This window comes from Salarias fasciatus (genome assembly GCF_902148845.1).
Source record: "Salarias fasciatus chromosome 23 unlocalized genomic scaffold, fSalaFa1.1 super_scaffold_20, whole genome shotgun sequence".
NCBI lineage: Eukaryota > Metazoa > Chordata > Actinopteri > Blenniiformes > Blenniidae > Salarias > Salarias fasciatus.
This window is the reverse complement of record NW_021941230.1, coordinates 6930966-6951045: the sequence shown is the minus strand read 5'-3', so window position 1 is coordinate 6951045 and position 20080 is coordinate 6930966. Positions and strand designations below refer to the sequence as shown.

Here is a 20080-nt window from a genome sequence, read left to right as displayed (position 1 = left end):
TGGGACGGAGACGAGGCTGGAATTCCTAGCACTTGGTTTTAGACTCTAAGTGTGCTTTTTGTCAGTGAATCTGTAAAGGTAATGCAGCTCCTCTGTGACTAATTGCAAAGCGTTACCTGGTGTTTTTGCAGATAAGTGAGCCATTAATAGTAATGGGAGAAAGTCTAATATAACCCACATCATGCTGTGCATTAAGTGCAGTAAATTATGGAGTATTTCTACCTGTTAAAAAAAAAATCCCCTTCTTGTTAGTAAATCAAACCACAGAGAAGCAGAGCTTACACAGTCACTTTTTTGTCATTCTGATTGGATTCTTTCCGCTTGAAGAATTTTAGCTCAATAGTTCACATCCAAAGTGAAAATGTGATGTGAAGCGTTTAACGAGGAGGGTTGTGCAGAAGCGTCACGTACAGTTTAAGCAATTGACGGAAAGCGCGTTTATTTCTGTCACGTTACTTTGGCTTGTTTCATCGAGCTCTGTAGAGCTAATAATATCTACACAAACATAGTTTTCCATGTAAACATCAAAGGTGGCGAAGAGACAACAGTCATAGCCTCAATTCAAAGGAATTAACGCAAAAGATTAAACAGTCAAATGAATTTTGGTGGCAAAAGATGGAATTTGGGTGATGAAGTGTGGAATTTTACTGGTAAACAGAGGAATTTCTGTGGTAAAAGGTGGAATTTTTTTTGACAAACAGTGGAATTGTGTTGGTCAATGGTAGAATTTCGGTGGTTAAGGTGGAACTACTGATGCTCTAAGAAGTCAATGACTTACGACACAATGGCAACATCACTCAAATCTCAAAAGCTGAATCTATTAAATATCACTTTGCATCATGTAGCCTGTACAAAATAATCAAAAATGTTCTCAGACAATTAAAATGGAGAGCTTTTGCCACATTCATGCATGTGTTCCATTACTGAAACACAAGACAGCGGTCTTGTTTTTTGGATGCAATAAAGTGAAAGAAGGTGACAAAAAAAGATGATTGGATCTGTAGATGTTCCACAAATGAGAATTTTTGTAAGTGGTTTTGAATATCTGTGTGCATAGCAAAAGGTGACAGTGCTGCAGTTTTTTTTTCTTTGCAGATCCAACAAGACCACAGAAGAAAAAAAAAAAAGGAAATCTGTTCACTTCCCAATAATCACTTTTATCATTTACATGCAAATGCATTGTATGAGAAGATTTAATTAAGTTGAGCCTGTTTCCCTTCAGTTTTATTCATTCTGTTTGAACTTGACATGAATTTTAAAGAGTGACTTCAATTGACACGGTTCATTTCCATTTGGCGAGTTGCCCCCATGGTTTCACCGTACCTGACGAGCTCTTATCCTTCATCGGCGTCATGTATCCGTCCTCGTCGGTGTCCCCTCTGGACGGCCTCTCTCCCAGGAAGATGGTGGGGTCGGCGCTGTACCTCTGGCCCCCGCTGTCCTCCCCAGCCGCCTGGCTCAGGCTCTTCTTGTGCAGGCTTCCGTTGCAGCGCTGGTCCTCCAGGGCCGGACCCAGCCCCACCGCCGCCTCCTGGGTCATGCAGGCCTGAGCGCCCGCCAGGGGTCCCTCTGCTGGGTTTGGACCGCCGTCTCTATAGCCAAACTGGTTCTGCGGACAGAGACAGGAAAGATGCGTCACAGGCTAGCTGTATTGTGAAAGAGTTGAGTTCAAATGGTCTAAAGACCCCTCTTCAACTCTGGTAGTTCCAGAGATGACAGTCAGGCGTTCTCACTCGGATTCCTGTCATGTAATCCGGGCCTTCGACGGATCGTACGGAACCAATGCTGAAAATAATACTTTGAGTCAGTTTATGCCAGCTTTGCGCCACCCGAGGCAAGGAAGTGTGACTTTTAACCCCTCCTGCTGCTCCTGAAGTGAAAGTCTCACACAAAGTTGTGTTGGTGTAGTCATCAGCCTTAAGGGACTGTGAGGGGCAGCCAGGCAAAGCTCAGATTCAAATACCTGAACCTTAAAAAAAAAAAAAAAGCCCCCACAAGAAAATACAAAACATGACATGCGAAGCAAAGGGCTTCTCGCGGTGCTGCGCTGGCTTGCCGTGGGCTATTTAATCCAGGCCAACTCCTCTGCACTCTTGCCAGCTGCTCGCACTACAGCAGCAATTACAGGAAGGAGAGCTACAAAACACAACAAAAAAAAAAAAGAAAAAAAAAAGAAGAGAAAAAGGAAATGTCCTGGGGTTATATCTGTCCACCTACTCCCACAGTCTTCTCTGCGCCGCAATCAACTTCCTCCTCCGAACTTCTCTGTTCATCCCTTCTTCAAAGCGAGTCATTATCAGCTCCTCTTTTCAAGTACGAGCGTGAGAGAGAATCAGTGTAGATAAGATAACCGTCTGCGGTGGACGGCGCGTGCCGCGGCGCAACCTGAATAGCTAACTCGCCCGCTTTGGCAAAGTCGGCCTGCTCGTAGGATTTACACAATGAATTCCTTCCCCGGTCAGGCCGGGAAGCAACATTTGACTCTGTAATGAGTTTTCAATTGGCGATGAAGGTGTTTGGCCACGGGCGAGTGGGTAGGTCGTCGGGGTAAAGGTGCATAAGATGCAGAGCCGTGGGCAGGTGACATGCGGCGCATGCTGCAGAGCGGAGCCCGCAGTCGTTCCGTATAAGCAAACAGCTCCAGCATTTTAAGAGAGCACCTGTTATTTGCTTATGGAGCTCTGAGTAATGAAACCTGGGGCCTGGGGACCCGGCGCATAAAGAGCCCGGGTTTAAGCCACACACGCTGGGATGGAAATGATGGAGGGGGGCTATTAGTGGGGGAAAATCATCCGTGTATTGAAAGTTCCCTACCACCTTGAGGACTTATAAAGGACAGTACAGGCAGTTCTTGACCGGGAGGAAGACAAACCTGAATCAGATTAGTCAAGTTCAAACCATTGATGTGGTTTTCTTCAGGAGTAAAACCAACATTTCATCTTTAAACCTTTAAAATCCAATCAGCTCAGCTTCAAACCGGAATGAATGTGTACAAGTCTTGCTTTTGATGGACAGGCATTCAGGAAAAGGTGGAGATTTTCTGCTGCTCTGGTTGGGCTGAGGTGATAGGACACAAAAGGAAATAACTGATCGTTTGCAGGGATTTAAACCCTGACTCTTGTAGGGGGTGACACAAGTAAACATGACCGTTGCCAGGCCAATAAGACCAAAAGAGATTTCTTGATGTTTTTCTTCTGGTATTAATGCAGCAGGATTCTTGTTAGGCGTCTTAAAAGCATGGTGTTGCATGCAATGACATCTTTATTTACCTCACGGAACAGGTCAAGGCTCATAATAGGACTGTCAGAAATCCCGCTCGCTGAAATATTGAAGCATCTACAAACAGGTGCCCGTATCGACCCGCGGATTCCTTGAAACGCCACCTCAAAGCGTCTGACTCATCATTTGAAGACAGCTTATGAAAAACATCTCACTCTGTTGGAGTCCACCCTGGGCCGGGTCGTGCACGACTGCGAAGCCACGTTGAAACCTCGAGGCACCAGGTACTCCTCGGCATCCATCAGGTCATCCAGATCCTCCTCGTCCAGCAGGCTCTGGAAGAACTTGCTGTCATTGGGACTGGGAAGCTTCATGCGGTCGTCTCCCTGAACCAAGAACAGATGATACTTACAATACTCAACGGACACTTGGATCGGACTAAAAGACCCCGTTTGCGTGACTTTTCAAGCTAAAACACACCTGGATGACCAGATACCGCTGGGGGTCACGAGCCATTCTGCAGAACTCTGCAGCCAGCTCCTTGAACTTCGGTCGGCTGTCTGCATCAATCATCCAACCTGGGGACGAGAAAGGAAAGAGCAGGAGCAGTGAGAAGTGAGAGTTCAGAGAAATAAACACACAACTTAATAGAAGAAACTTAACTATCAGCTGGTGGGATGTTAACTATCAACCTCATAATCTTGAGCTAATAACTCACTATCGCCACACAACAGCACAATAGTGCCATTTCTTGAAATTTACCCAGTGTTTCGTACCCTGACCTGCAGGTTCAGGTGGTGTCAAAACCTCAGATCCCAGCATCTATTTTATAGTCTTAGCTCTTCTGGTTACCCTACAGAGGCAGTGCATATTGATTTTTACCTTTTAAATCACAATATAGTGTGTCCTGAGTGCATTAGCCTCTGTCGAGACGTCTTCCCGGTTAAATCCGACTTTCCTTGAATAAACCCGTCCCTTTAACGGCCGTCAGCCAGCCTGCCTGTCTGACTGACTGACTTTGTTCACTCCATTTAATTTTCCACTCGCAAGCGCCCCACGCAGGCACATTACCGAAATGAGGTGCAATTACTCCGGCAATCAAACTCTATTTCATCTTTATTGGGGTGGCGCTGGGGCGGCGGGGCACGCAGTGTGACGGTGCACCAAATCACAAACAACGGCTCTCAGTCAACATGTAATTAGAATTAATGCAGCCGATTGCCGAGCTTCCCCCCGGCTCCTCACCGGGCAGCGTGACCCCTCCTTTGACACTGACTCAATGGTTGACCTGATTTTTTTTTTTTTTTGGGGGGGGGGGGGGCGCATTTGTGATTGGCTTTCATGCAGCCTGTTTCTTTGGACTATGGGGGGTCTAATAGGGGCTCCATGACAGCGTAGAGGTTGGTATTCTCGGTTCATAAGTGAGAACGTCCTTGGTTCCAAGTCCTTCCTCCTGTTTTATACTTTCCTGAATTCACAATTAAGTCTTTTTCCCCTCGAGGCAAACTTGTAGGCATACTAATTCTGTTGGGTTTTTACCCATTTCTTTCATGTACACTGATCTCAGGAGAATGGTACCCTACCTCCATGGACATGGACATTATTATATAGAGCAGATACATTTACACCAATCACCCAGCTCGCGCTCTTAAAGGGGACATGAAAAACTAAACACCGTGAATGAGGTTTCCAATTGATGAATAAACTTGTTGGAGAAGAGCTTCTCGCACAGGTAAGTGCTCCCAAAAAGGTCCACTTGAACATTCCAGAAAGCTCAGGGAAGCTGGGGGTCGGTTCTCTCAAAAATTGCCCAAGCTTGTCTGCTTTTCCACTCTCTTCCCCTGAACCTGGCTTTGAGTTCAGAGTTGCACTGCAGGTCAATGAGCTCCATTAGAAGCACAAGGCGGGCATCTTGCACTTCAAAGAGGAAGGGGTCCGCCAAAATTTGAAATGCGGCTCTGTGTACCTTGAAGTCTGCAAATCGGTGATCAAATTCCCCCTGTTGCTTCAAAATGACATCAACGTACTTCTCAATACTGAATGCTGTGCCTGCATCGACGAGCGCTTTGCATGTTGGGAAATAGCAAAGGTTTGTCTGAGACCATAACACAAAGGTTTGGTAGCAAATGCTCTCACATTGTCACGGGCATGACTGACCGGTCGCCCCTGGTCTTGTAACTTCTTGTTCAGTACATTAATCTCACGTGCGATATCAGCGAGAAAAGCTAAGTCCAAGAGCCATTTGGGATCACTGAGCACAGGAACAGCCACTCCTTCCTTCTCCACGAAGGCTTTCTCTCCTGCTCTCAGCTCAAAAAATCCTTTCAATACATTTCCCCCTGCTGAGCCAACGTTCCTCGGTGAAGTACAGCACATTCCCATATTCTGACTGTATTTTCTCTAAAAAAAAGCACGGAACCTTCGGTGCTTTAACCGTCTGGATCTGATCTGGTTGATGCATTTCACAACGACAGACGTCACATTCTCAAACTTCAGGCATTTGCTGCAAAGGGCCAGCTGATGGACAATGGCCTCCTCTTCCATTTTGTTTTTGAACAAGTGCCACCAGTTTTTTTTTTTTTTTTTTTTTTTTTTGTCCAACAAATTTCTTCCATGGCAAACCAGCATTCCCAAAGGCATCACTCAGCTGGTGAAGTATCTCCTGAGCGGAGGTCTGGCCATGCAATGGAATTACCAATGACCCACAAATGACGGTGCCACCCAATAATTGGTCCGGGTTACCGGGGGGGACTGTTATTGCCGACGGACAGGAGTCGCTATGTGACTGCAGACTACATTAGGCTGCACTGAGTTCCTCACTTTTCTTTTATCCTGCTGCGTAAGCATCACTTTGATTTATTTTGTCAGAGAGAGACCTCACAGAGAGGCCGCGAGCTGGAGACCCCTGATTTAAATCATTAGCTCCAATTTCATTCATGCAAGTACCAACTGATTTCAATGGGCTGTTATTGTAATTCAGCTTATCTTCAAGAACATATCTATATTTAAAATATATTTATCTTTACTAGAAATATTAGGATTGAAAAAGCATGCCGAATAAGAGGTTTCTGATTGAATATTGAGGTAAACTTGATAATTAAAGGAAACAGCCTTTGCTGCAATGACAACATCAAATTACATCATTTTCAGTTTTTAAAATCTATATTTTATTATTACGTTATTTACTCAATGATTTTATTTACACATATATATATTTTACCAAAAAATTTAATTTTTAGTTTCTGTATTTCTACATTTGTTTCATTTCACATGTTTATTGATGAATATATGATGTAGTTTTAATATATTTTATCATATATCGATTATATTACGAGGGATTTTTGAATTTTTATTCATATTTCTGGTGTATTATTGATATATATGTATACACACATGCATATACACACACACGCACACACACACACACACCTCATAGCTGTATTAAAGCCTTGAAAAACAACTAACTCATCAATAACGCAGCATTTCTCCATCTATGGAGAAATTATCTCTCCATATATTCCCCTGATTTGTTTTCACAGCCCTGAGCTGACGCTCCGCTGCTATTTGCTTTTTGTCATCTCCTGATCAATGCCTATTTTGTTGTTTTTGCTCATGTCCATGGAAATCAATCACACCAATTCTACCTTCAAACTTTCAGCGGCACATCTCACATCCCTCCGTTAATAGACGGGGAGCTCTGACAGAATCCCGTTGACCTCAAGTCCTTCAAGTCATTGTCCAGACCCATTTACATTTCTCTGAAAACGCTACCATTGTTATTTTAGACTAAATGTCTGCGGGGCTTTTGCAGCCTGGGTCTGTGTTTGTCAAAAGCCATTGGCAACTATTAGATATGACATTTCGGTTGGATTAACTTCTTTTTTTTCTGTCATGGGAATATGTTTTGATACCAAGCTCTAAAGCTGGATCGCATTATTCTCTTTCAAACAGGTTTGGCATTTTAATCTCTTTGCTGTGCGAATCGCGATGACATTCGAACAAACCGCTGGCTGGGTTTGGTGCAGCGGGTTGTCTCTCCATCGAAATGTTGCATGTTCAATTCCCCATCTCCCTGTTGAAGCGTCCTTGAACACAACTTGTGTGGTTTTATTACAAGAACAACCTTCTTTCTCCACGTTTACAAAACGTTGTAGTGTGAACAACAAACTTTTCTGAAACTGAAATGCAAAAAAATGACGTTTTCACTTGAAATTCCACGAAAATGGGACACGAGGGGCTTTTTCTGTGTGAGTGACAGTAAAGTCGCTCCACTGTTGACTTCGCGCAGGGCGGACTGATGGCCAGACTGGCTCGGGGAGCCTGGAGCTGGCGCCGGCCGGAGTCGGGTTTGGCATCCGAGTCTGGACGCTTTCCTGGAAATATGTGAGGGTGGATCCCTCCGTAGCCATGCGGACCAGAACCGGGGTTCGGATCCAGGAAAAAGGGGAAGGAGCACAAGCTGGGAGAGCAATGGGAGAAGTCGGGACGGAGAGTCATCCGGGGAGGAGGTGTGGCGCTCCAGATGGAAGATGACACTCGCAGAGTCCCTTGGTGAGAGACGAGCCGCGCGTTGCGCACCATAAACCAGCGTACCGGTTTAACGACGCAACTTCGGCTCGCATCCGACCAGATGAATATTAAAAACACGAGCCTTTGTGACGCCTCCAGCTGAACATAAACCCGGCTATGTTCTGTGAGGAGTGTAGCCTCTTTGTGATCCTACACATCAGGACAATAACAGCTGTGAAGCAGCACGAGGCTGGTGTCAAATTACAATGACTTAGAAAGACGCATTCAGCTCTTCTCATATGGAATAAAACATGAGAAACGTAGCTGAACGCACTGCGCTTATTCTATAACAAAACATGTCTTTGAGTTCATCGCTTGATTGTGAAGAAAAATTTCAAACAAGTTAAATACAAAGAAAAAACTCACCAACGATAAATATTTAAATTATATTTCTCTGAAGCTATGGTGTATTTAGATCAGATATTTGAAAAAAAATATTTCTACCTAAATAAAAATAAACTGTGAAAAAAAACCCTATTAATTATAAACAGAAAATGGAAATGAATAAACTCAATAATGATAAAAATAATAAAATTAAACATATTATTGATGGAATCTGTGAGTTACACACTGTTATGTTATAGATGAAAATAAAAAATAAACATAATATTAACAGTGATCATATTATTTGACAACAGAGAATAAATAAAGCAGAATTTGAAAAAGAAATGCAGAGTTAATCCATTATTATTATTAATATTACCATCATCAGAAATATTCCGGTATTATTCGTCACAACTGTTTTCCAGAAACACGGTAACTGATTTTTTTAAGTTAAAAAATGCAGTTTTTCTCAAACCATTGACGTATTTGGTGGTCCAAAAATAATTTTAAAATAAGCGTGAATGTGATCGAACGGAGTTAGCTGGGATTGACTTCAATGCACTGTGACCTTGAAAAGGAGAAAGTGGTGCAGAAGATGGAACGAGCGAAGATATTTATTCTTCTATGTGCTCAGATTTCTGAAGTCTGCCCGTCACACTCTGCTTCACGTCGGATATCAGAGACGTGTTGCGCTGAAAAAAACATACACGCCCAGGTGCGTCTTGCCTGATGCCGATCGCACCTTGCATCATGCGTGCTCGTGCGCCCGTGATGTGTTTCTCAGTGTGAAGTGTGCGTTTTTTCCTCTCCTCACATTTAACCATGACCATGTAGACGTCGATGGTGCAGATGGGCGGCTGCGGCAGGCGCTCCCCTTTCTCCAGGATGTCCGGGATCTCCCGCGTGGGGATGCCGTCGTAGGGCTTGCCCCCGAAGGTCATCAGCTCCCAGATGGTCACTCCTGAAGGACAAGGAGGGGGGATACAGAGGATGTGAGCGGAGAGGAGCAACGAACGGAGGCCGGGCGGCGGGTTTCCGTCGGCGTTACGCACCGTAGCTCCACACGTCGCTCTGATGGGTGAACTTCCGGTAGTGGATGCACTCCAGAGCCATCCATTTAATGGGCATCTGAGGAGACAACAACAACAAAAAAAAAAAAAAAACAGGCAAACGTGATCAACCGCTCCGATTTTTCTTTACACCTGAAATGCAGGCAATTTTCCATCGTTCTGTTTTGTAACCGGAGCTTCAGAGAAATATTGGGGAATCGACGGCGCTCTCAAGCGTCGTTCCGCCCGGCTCGATAATGCCCAAGTATTGTGATTGATTGGGTTGCGTCCTAACCGGGGGGATCATCGATACAGTAAGTGAGCTTTTAGGATGCTAAATGAGATTGTATTGGCCATTTGTCTCACATTATCTCGATAGCTTGTAGCTTTAGAGCAGGCGGGGTGTGAAGCGGTAATAACGGCGGTGCTCTTGACATTCCCGACAAGGACGAAGACGACGGCGGCGGCGGCCATTGCTGTCTTCGAACCGCCGTATGATTTCCATATTGACAGCAGAGAGGACTCTCTCTTTTTTTTTTTTTTTTTTCCCCCCTACATGTCCACCGAACAAGGCAATTACGGCGCACGTTCTTGAGGGAAATGAAGAGGAAATGAAACGCTTCGGATTGGAAGTGTAGCACCTTCCACTTTCGTCTCTGTTGATTTACCTCTCGCGTCTATTTTTACGGCCGGCGTTGAGAGACGGGCCGACAGCGGCTCTCATTTAACCGAGGCATCTGTGAACACCGACCAGGAGTCCGTCACTCCGAGCCAAACGCGAACTCGCGTGGAGTGGCTACCTCCGGGCCCCGCGGCTGAATAGACGCCGCGATGAACAGGCCAATTTAATAAAGGGAGTTGATCAGGACAATTTGCATAGTAAGTCTCGAGCGGGCGGAGGAGAAGGGGCTTCTGATTAAACGTAGCCAGGGTCCCTGAACAAAACAAGCTGATTGGAAGCGTGGCGGCGTTATTTGTTTGGATGAAGTGCTTCCAAATTGTATCGCAGCGAAAACAAAGTTTGACCACAAGAGCCTGGCGGAGCTGAGCGCCTCGATGCTGGACGGCGGAGAGTCGACGATTACAAGAAAGAAAAAAATCTCCAAAACAAGCTCCGGTGGAGAGTCCAGAGCCACGGCGATGACTGGAGAAAAGGGCGATCTCTCGTATTTCTGGACGTTTTTGAATTTTTTAAGATACTGTCAACAATGCTGGAGGTACGGCTTTGAGAAGAATCAAAATTGTGTCATTGGAAGACGTTAGAATTCTCAGTAAATTCTGACAGAGGTACAATTAATTAGATTATGGTAAGAAAAAGCTAAATTAAGCCTTTTAATCCAAATCCAGGCATGTTTCTGGCTAAATTACTTACAGAAAGTAATGTGCAACAACAATAAATCAGATGATAGCAACAGCAAAAGAGCATGAAAACCCATTCCTAGAGACAGTGAATTAAGACTAAACTCTTAATATTTCACTGTAAATGCATGAAATTTGGGTAAATGTGATTTAAGCCAGGTCTTCAAGTGATACTGTCAAATTTTTTTTGCGTTCGCTTGCACGACGATAACACTTGTGGCCATTCAAAACTGCTCCCAAGGTGGACCTTTTTGACAATGCTCCGACACCATCTCATGGCTTGAAACACCTCACGTTTTAAAAACGCTCGGAATCCTTGGAAAAGGGAGGAAATGTGCATGTGAGTGTGGCTTTTTCACAGAACCACATTAATGACACCTCTTTCAGCGTTTCCACGGTTTCTCTTGAAATCAACACAGTTTTTCAAAAGTTTTTCACTTGAAAGACCGCCGTCTGAACAGGGCGTCAGACACAGCTATGCCGCGGATTTATAGACTTAATTTCCTTCTGTGGAAATGGAGGAAAAAGAAAATGCTGCGTGAAAACGTTGTGCAGTTACAGTTATGCAACTATTTGTTTGTCTCTCACTGAATAGCGATGTGATTACAGGTTAAATAAACTGCTGAAAATCAATTCCCATGCTTCTGCAGTCACACATGGGAAATCATTATTACAGGTTCAGGAAAATCAGATCGGATTGATCCGCCGCCTGAATCAGAAAATATCATCAATCTGATGGGCGGGTTAAGGTGAGACAAGAAAAAAAAAAAAAAAAAAAGTTAAAATGCAGCAGATGTGCAGCTGAAGGTTTTTTTTTATTTGGTTTGAACTTATTGAAAGGTACGAATTCAAGATTAATTTTAGGGATTTTATGTGTCTTTTCAAACGGCGTGCGCTCAGGAGCAGATGACGCAACGCTCGAGGCGATGCTCAGCCGGCCTGAATGAAAGAGTGGAAATAAAAACAAAGACTAAAAAGAGGAGAAAAGTGTAATCGCATAAAAGGGAGAAAGAAACCTGAAGGTGGTAAATCCGTGGAAACGAGGAGGAAAATCGGCGTGCTGAATATAGCTGCTCACAAATGATCGGCTAAGTTCGAAGTTTTAGCGACTTGCGCCTCACTTGCATCCGCAGGGCTGTAAACACTTGCAAAGGAGGCGTTCAGGGCAGTAAACAGGAGGTGGACACGCTGGATTTGAAGTTTGAAGTTGGCTCATGTCGTTCATCCTAGTGCTGGCGGTTTATTTAGGATGCTGCAGAACAAACCCAGACAGTGCCACAACATGTGCTTTGACATTCTGAACAACGGGCAACGTGACGTAATGCATGCTGAGATGTTGGGATTTGTGCAAAAACATCAACCACAAAAAAAGTATGATTATAAAGTCAGGTCCTGTGATTGATCCTCTTAAGCCTCTCAACACTTCAACAAATGGGCTTCACAAATTATTGAAGTATATAATCCATAAAATGTGGGCTCGGCTTTAATTTTGATTAAATACTGTCATGTGAGCATTTTCTTTCTTATACATTTCTATTTGTGACAAATTACACAACAAACACCTGACTTCCCGGTTCACTTCCTGGTTTACTTTCTTGTCTGCTTCCAGGTTTTTTTACAAGTTTGATGCTGGTTCACTTCCTGGTCTACTTCCTGGTTTATTTCCTTGTCTACTTTGTGATTTGCTACCTGCTTTATTACATGGTTTAAACCCTGTTTTACTTCTTTGTTTATTTCCTGGTTTACATTTTTGTCCACTTCCTGGTTTGTTTCCTAGTTTGCTTGCTGGTTCACTTCCTGGTCTGTTTCTTGGTTTACTCCCTGGTATACTTACTGGTTCAGTCCCTGGTTGAGTTCCTTTTTTTAACTGGTTCACTTCCTTTTTCTTCTTCTTCTTAGTTTTTAATGTTCGACTTTACTTCCTTTTTTACTTACTGGTCTTCTTTTCTGCTATACTTCATCCTTCACTTAGGGGTTCACTTCCTGGTCTACTTCCTTATTTTATCATTCACTTCCTGGTTCACATTCTGGTTTAATTTCTTGTCTGCTCCCCAGTCTGTGCCCTAGTTTGCTTGCTTGTTCACTTCCTGGTTTAGTTCCCTTTAACTTCCTGATTCACTTCCTTGTTTACTTCCTTGTATATTTCATCATTCACTTCCTGGTCTACCTAATGCATTTATTCACAAAGTGCTTTCTATCAAACTGCTATACATAAAGATATAAAATGCCAATATTATATTTTGTCAATCACTTCCTGGTCTACTTCCTGGTTCCTGTTTGGTTTGTTTCCTGTTTTTTTTTTTCATTCAGTCACTGCATGTAAGTGAAATATACACACAAAGATATGCGCACGCCTCCACTTACACCAACCTTTCCCCCGTCTGCGTTGTACTCCTTCTCGTCGGCGTCCAGGAGTCGCGCCAAGCCGAAGTCGGTGATCTTGATGTGATTCGGCGATTTCACCAGCACGTTCCGGGCCGCCAGATCCCGGTGCACCAGCCTCCTCTCCTCCAGGTACATCATCCCCTGAGAGAGAGAGAGAGAAAAAAAAAAACAGATGACAGTGAATCCCCTCTTGGGGACGTTTATCATTTATTTCAAAGCTGTAGGAGATCGTCCGTGTGGTAAATGTCAGCGCTAACATAAAGTTATTGTCATAACCGTCATCATCATTAACCGCACAGACATTTAGACGTGATCCCCGCGTCGTTACCGCACCTCATAGAGACAGAAAATCCTCTGTAGCTCTCGCAGCATTTCAGAGGTGTCAAAGTCAGAAACTTTTCAAGAAGCTAAAAAAAAAAAAAAAAAACCAGCAGAGGTGCCTCTCACATCAAAATTCCTGGAACAAAACTCAACGCTGTGAGAGAACTGAAGAGCACATACACGGGGTGTCAGCAGTATTACTGGTTTCACACGTTTCTGCAATGTCGACCTTTCTCACTGATTAAAAATGATGAAATCTGAGGTTTTAGCAGTATGACTGGTTAAGATCTCAATCCTTTCAGTGTGAGAATTCTTGCAGTCATGTTAAAATATGCTCCAAACACTCTAAAGTCATCTGCAAAAGCTTGCACACAGAAAAAACAAATTACTTGTATTTTCTCACTTAGCAACAGGAAAAGATCGGATAGTGTATTATATAATTGATTGAATGTATGTTTTTACAAAAATGTAAAACTTCTTTAAAAAAAAAAATCTCAACTCAACCCAATAAAATCACTTCTTGAAACAGAGTGTTGATATAGTGGAAAAAAAATAAATGCTGCTCACAGGTCATATGCTAAAGTCAGAAACTTAATTATTTCTGAATAAATGTAAAGTATTTATGACATTTCAAATACTTTCCCATCAAGCTCGCCTATTTCAAAGAAATCAATTACACGAAACTTCCAAAAATAGCTATTTCTATCCAGTTTTAATAACATATTCTTACACTAATGGCTAAAGGTAATAACTAAAAAAAAGCCATTGATACTAATAATGTGTGAATTTTTCACAGAATAATCTCTATTATATTGGCCATTAACATTAATTGCCACACTGAACAGAGTTGGAGTGTTTTCAAAAAGTTGCATTTTCCGACATTTCCACAAAGAATTAGCATCTTCATAAAGTTTGAGATTTTCCCATTTGAAGCATGATCAAAAGGTTGTATTTTCCCTATTTCCACGGACACACAGTGTTTTCAAAATATTGCGTTTTCCACCGTTTTTATGGAAACAGATATGACGCAATGTTCAAATGGTTGCATTTGCCCTCGTTTCAACATAGACAAAGTTGGGGCTTTTACAAAAAGTTGTGTTTTCAGTCACTCCAAGCGCTGCTGTCACATGAACGGAAACCGCAAAATGCAGCAACAGTCCATTTTCACCTTAAAATGTTGTATCGATGGGGTTTCAGAGCAGACGTTTCTTTCTGGTAGCAGCAACAACATGTTGGCGCACCTTCATGATTTAACAACCTCAAATCATTGCTTCGCCACGTGCACACCGACTCAGGCGCGGCCTTGACAGGTTGTCCTGTCAATATCTACGCGCTGGTTGGAATCATCTTGTTCAGTCATGGCTGAGATTGCCTCTCTGACACGTTGCCTTCGTATCCACTGTAATTGGGGCCATTTTCGAGATGGCTGCGCAGGGAGAAGAATGGATGTCTTACCAGTTAACGTTGATTATGAACACCCGATGAGCAACGCAAACAAAGGGTGGGGGGGGGTGGGGGGGGGGCGCAAACAGCAACAACAAAGCTTTGAGTGGAGACGACTTTGTTATATGGCTGCTCAGTGGGCTGGACGGAACCGGAGCCACGTGAGAATAGAAGAGTAAGGATACCTTTATGAACACACACATCTACCTGTCTTCTGTGTTCACAGCTGAACAAAACAGGCAGACGAGCAGGCAGACGGGCAAGGCTGGGGCAATTGAAGTGCATTAGAGTGGATGTTAAACAAGTGGATGCCACTTCACGGGCGGATCAATAAAAAAACACCTCTGTGAGACGGGAGGCGGTCATTGTACGCAGCAGACAATGAAAAATTCAAACCAAGGCCCATGCCTCCACCAGCGCGAGAGAATCATCCCCCATTTGAAATACTTAGCGACACAGTACTGTATATGTGTGTGGGTGGTGGTGGTGGCGGCGGCGGGGGGGCTGACGGAGCGCGTTGTGTTGAAATGCTCGGCCCCGCGCCGCCGCCGCCTCCTCCCAGACAAATGTGAGGATAAATCGATAGCGCCAACGTCTGGCTCGCCGAGCCCTCATCCATCATCCGCCGGCCTCGCGCAGACAAAGGTGCAGACACACATGTGTTCAGACGGAGACCACCCAGAGACCACCTCTACGCACAATCAAGACGTATTTCACCAATATTTCTCGCTGTCAATCTGCTTCTCCGCTCTCCTTCCATCTTCCCGCAGCGCCTTTCTTCACTGATATGAAGACAATGTTCCAAGACAAGGCCCCAAAACACCCCTCTTTCTCTGAAAGTGTATTTAAAATAGATTACTTGGAGGAGGTTTGGGCAGACGATCAATAACAATGCTGATTACAATAAGCCTGAAGACGACCGCGCCGCGAAATATTTATCCCCAATGCCGACGTCGTGAGAAATTAGGAATCAATGGCCCACACAGTCCATTAATACACTTCGACTTAAAGTGACGGGGCAATGAGGGGACTGACAGGGGGGGAATGTACAACAGCTGAAGGAGCCAATTAATTTTCAGCCACCCTGGGCAGTAAACACCGCCGTCCCAGCGGAGGAGTGGGGGGCAGCCGGTGTTTCGGGTCAAGAGGGTCCCGCTGATTGTGCTGCTTTAACACTGCTTAACTGGGACGATCCCCCAGAGTGCCGAGGTCCATAAGAAATTAGAAAGGAGATTGGATAATTTGCGATTACATAGCCTGGCGATGGCACCAGAACCTGCAGGGGAGGTAATTAAACCTGCCAGGTTTGGAGATCAGTACAGGTCGTGGTGGCGGGAAAACTCGCAGACGGAAATTGTTGGGACTCTGCAGCAGCTTTATCTCCTCGACTCAGGCCCCGTTCACATGACAAGCGAAAACTTCCGAAGCATTCTGGGGGTCAGTTCACATATTTACGGTGATAGGAGCCACAGAAGACACTTTTTTTTTTTGGGCGAGAGACGAAGAAAACTCATCGCGCACATATTGGCTATGTTTGATTGGGGAAATTCTATGATTGACCAGAAATTATTGGTAGAAATATTTGGTACCACAACCAAAAAACCATTTGCTTTGAGTTTTGCCGGCACTGTGTGTGTGTTGGCTTGCAGTCCTTGAGAAGATAACCTTCAAATACGCAGCAAAAACTCAAAATCTTATCAAGTTCATTCATCTTGAAACCATCGTCTAGAGAGACTGACTTCTTGATTTTAAGTTCTTATATCAAGATCTATTTTTAAGTAAATTTGACTTGCTGCATGGGCAGATAATTTCACTAGCTTTAAGAGTAATTGTCCTTGGTTGCAGTGTAACCCGACTTACATTTAAAAAAGCTAGGACTATTGGCAAAAATCCGGTTGAAAGGGAAGAATTGACATTCTATTGAGCTCCCTGAGTACCGTCATCACCTTGATGGCAATTCCGACCAACGGACAATGTAGTCTTAACCAATCAGCTCAAAAAAAATCCATGATCGGTCCCTAAACCAGAGGTCTATAGATCCAGCTGTTGAAAGGTAGAACCTATAAATTTGCTGGAAATTTTCCCACGAGCTCCAAGAGCAGTTTGAATTAATTGTGAAAAGCATTTGTCCCCAAAAGCCAAAAAGAAGGGAAAAAAAACTGCTTTATGCTCTCTTTGAGTCATCACTTTCCTGCAAAAAAAGCAGCTGCCCGAGAGGAGGAGAGCAGCACTCTGAAAGTTCCACCAGGCTTCAGCACTCAAAGTTCAACTCCTGCTCGGAGCTGACCTTTCCAGAAAAGATGTTCTCCGTGATGTATATTATATATAAATATATATAAAGCATGTGTGGTCTTTTTCACAAGTTCAATAAAAGACTGGAAACTAATAAAGCCGTCCAACATTTTCCTGCTGACAAAATTAAGTACGTGCGCAGTGACTGGATGTTTTATTGACATAGCTGTAGCTTCAGTGTGTCTGTTTCGTTTGGGAAAAGTCTGCAGGCTCGCAGTCAAACAGTCGACACGAAAAGACTCCTAAAGTTCACATCATAGCCCTTAAGCACTTGCTGAATTTGCAGTGAGACAGAGCTGAGCCCTTGCGGACTTAGCAGAAGTGCATCTCGGAGTCCGCGACACTGCGAAGCCGAACGATGAGACTGTAGCGTCCGAACTCCGGCGAGGGACGAGGAATGCAAAAATGCAAAGAGTTCGAGGCGTGAGAGAAAACCTGAGCGTTTCGCGTGATGGAACGGCGCAATTAGCTAATTCACGGGAGTGCATTTGCATGCATTAATCCGGCTGAGGAACGGGCTGCAGTGTTTGGGAAAAACACACTCGAACCTGCTTTGAAAGTGTCCTCTGAAGCGACTCCCGGCAGCTCTCGCAGGCGAGCCAAAGATTTTTTTCAGCCACATGCTACACCGGAGCATTAAGGTTAAGGGCCCACGAGCACTGCTGCACGCCCAGGATGACACTGGGGGGATGTTTCAAGCCCTCAGAGGATGGAGTACCGAGGCATTATTTTTGAAATATTAAAACTTTTTCCTAACACACACCCCCCCCCCCAAAAAAAAAAAAAAAAAAAAAAAAAGATAACTCTTCTACATGTAACTTTTCAATAGCTGGCTGGTCAAGACCTTTGCAAAAGTGTGCTTTAGGACAAAGTCACTGCTGTCACCCACTCTCTACTGGTCTGTGAATGTGCTGCAGAGAGAGAGAGAGAGAGAGAGAGAGAGAGAGAGAGAGAGAGAGAGAAAACACATTTTTGACTATTATTATGAGCATACTGCCATTTTAACATTCATATATATTGTACATATGAAATTTTGCATTTTTCCTTGCATAAGTTATGCTATCGATGTAAATGGAAGATTGTTATCCTGGCCTTGCTGGTAGGAGTTTTGGAATTGATCGTCATCATTTCCTACCCAATCCAGAGTTTGAATCAACCTGAACAATCTGTCCATTTTCTATCCTTTTCTCTTCTGTCCTCAAACAAAAACAGACCCTGGTTCTACTGCTTTCTTCCTCTAAAAAAGTTAAAGTGCCTTAAAACGACTGTGTCGTATTCAATATAAATGACTTTCTATGTATTTATTTACCACTTTTGGCTCTATGGATCTGTCTTTTTCATTGAAATGACGGTATTTTGGTGGCAGTAATGACGGGAAAGAGCCATGCATCAATAAAAGAAAATAAGAGACACTGCCTGGATGTAAATACAACATAAACAATGCATGTTTGGAGCTTAAAAAAAAAAAAAAAAAAAAAAAAGACAAATCCGCTCAGTAAATGTTTCATGAGGAACGAAAGGCGCTGAACCTTGTTTGCGAGACCTCAAGGACACGCTGTGTTTTGGCGAGTGTAAACACAACTTTTTGTTTCCAGGAGAACTTCCCGAGGCACCTTTCAGTAACGCGTCGAATCGAGGGCCCGGAGCATCTGAACCTGCGGGTAACCATGGCAACAGCAGCTCCGCTTGCATGCCCGCCTCACCCATTGACTCACCTGCGATACGAGCGAAAAAAGCCTTGACTGGAAAACACTGCGGTATCAGGTCTAACATCTTCCGTGGAACAAGCTAAGTAGGACCACTTGATCATTTGTGTAAAAACCTCAAAGATGCCTCAATCTATCCAGAAAAAAAACGCTCCAAAATACGATGGGTATCCGTCTTAAAAGGAGGGGATGAGGCCCGAGAACAGCCCCTCTTCAAAGACTGAACGTCTCTTCAGCAAAGACGTGGAAACAACAGGAGCAATGAGCAGATATCAGAGTTTTGACCTTTTAATTGGAGATTCGTGGCCACTTCACTGCTACCTTTGAAGTGAAAATGTTTTTTTTTTTTTTTTTTTCCCCTTCATTCGTTGAGACGCGGCCTCATGCATGTAGGAAAATAAGGCAATGATTTCCTTTTCTCTTTCAGCAAAATGACTTGCGAGAGGAAGAGCCTTGTTATGAATAGTTTACTCTTTGTAGTTTATCCTCCTCTGACCCAGTGCTACCGAGCGAGATAAAAATCTCATTTTTAAACTGCGGCTGAAGGTCTTTTTAATCTCTGCAGGGTTCTGAATTGTTTACAGGGGCTAAAAAGTCTTCTAAAGCACGCAACAGATGAGGTCAGGGCTGGTCTGCGACCCATTAGCACCTTCTCTCTCGAGCGGGGAAGCAAAGAAGACTAAAGAGTCTTCAGTTACGCGGGAAAACAAGAGGATGAAACCAAGCATGGGGGAAAAAAAAAAGGAGTTGGAGTAGCGTGGAAGCTGCGGGGAGCGGTGAACCTCAGCGGGGGGGTCGGTGCCGGGAGATGCTGCGGAATAAAAGATGTTCGGTATAAAGGGGAGCGGTTGGAAGGTAAGTGGTGGACGGACATGATGGAGTACGGCGAGGAACACACTGAAAAGCCGGATCTTGGACTCATCGAGCATTTTTTTTTTTTTTTGCTGAAGCGCTTACAAATAAGATCCGTGCGCGTTTTCGGTATAAATCATTTTAATGATGATACTCTTCTCTACAGTATCCATCAAACTGACTCCATTTTGAAAAGAAGAGGGAGGAGGGGGAAACAGAGTTTTCCAAAGGGAATAAAAATGTGACGTGTCTGTTTCCAGTGGGAGCGATAAGAGTCCCCCCCACCCCCCTCCCCACCCCCCCACGTGTGGCACCAGTCCGCCCCCCCCCCGCCGAATGGGTGAGGAAGCAGCAACAATGCCAGCAATACGGGACTGTCCGCACGCCGAGAACTGGGCCCGGCGCGATAAGGAGCGCGTACAATGGGTTCCGCTCAGGTGGTGCAGGTGGTCGTCTGTCATGTGCCGCGTGCGGCGCCGGAGATAGAGCGCAAGGCATTCCCACCGAGCTGGCGGTCCCCAAAGCATGCGAGAGCAACACACCCGGCTCGTTTGTGGGGAG

The 20080-nt window shown here is 44.2% G+C and overlaps 1 protein-coding gene across 1 annotated transcript in view; it reads right to left on the bottom strand.

Annotated features, from left to right (window-relative positions):
• LOC115383847 (receptor tyrosine-protein kinase erbB-4-like) overlaps positions 1–20080 on the bottom strand; it is a 267754-nt gene that overhangs the window by 1706 nt on the left and 245968 nt on the right. The window contains exons 21-26 of the mRNA XM_030086039.1: positions 12891–13046; positions 9165–9240; positions 8927–9073; positions 3700–3797; positions 3435–3605; positions 1324–1609 (exon numbers count right to left, since the gene is read on the bottom strand). Coding sequence (XP_029941899.1) covers positions 1324–1609; positions 3435–3605; positions 3700–3797; positions 8927–9073; positions 9165–9240; positions 12891–13046 — 934 coding nt within the window. The remainder of the gene's footprint in view (positions 1–1323; positions 1610–3434; positions 3606–3699; positions 3798–8926; positions 9074–9164; positions 9241–12890; positions 13047–20080) is intronic.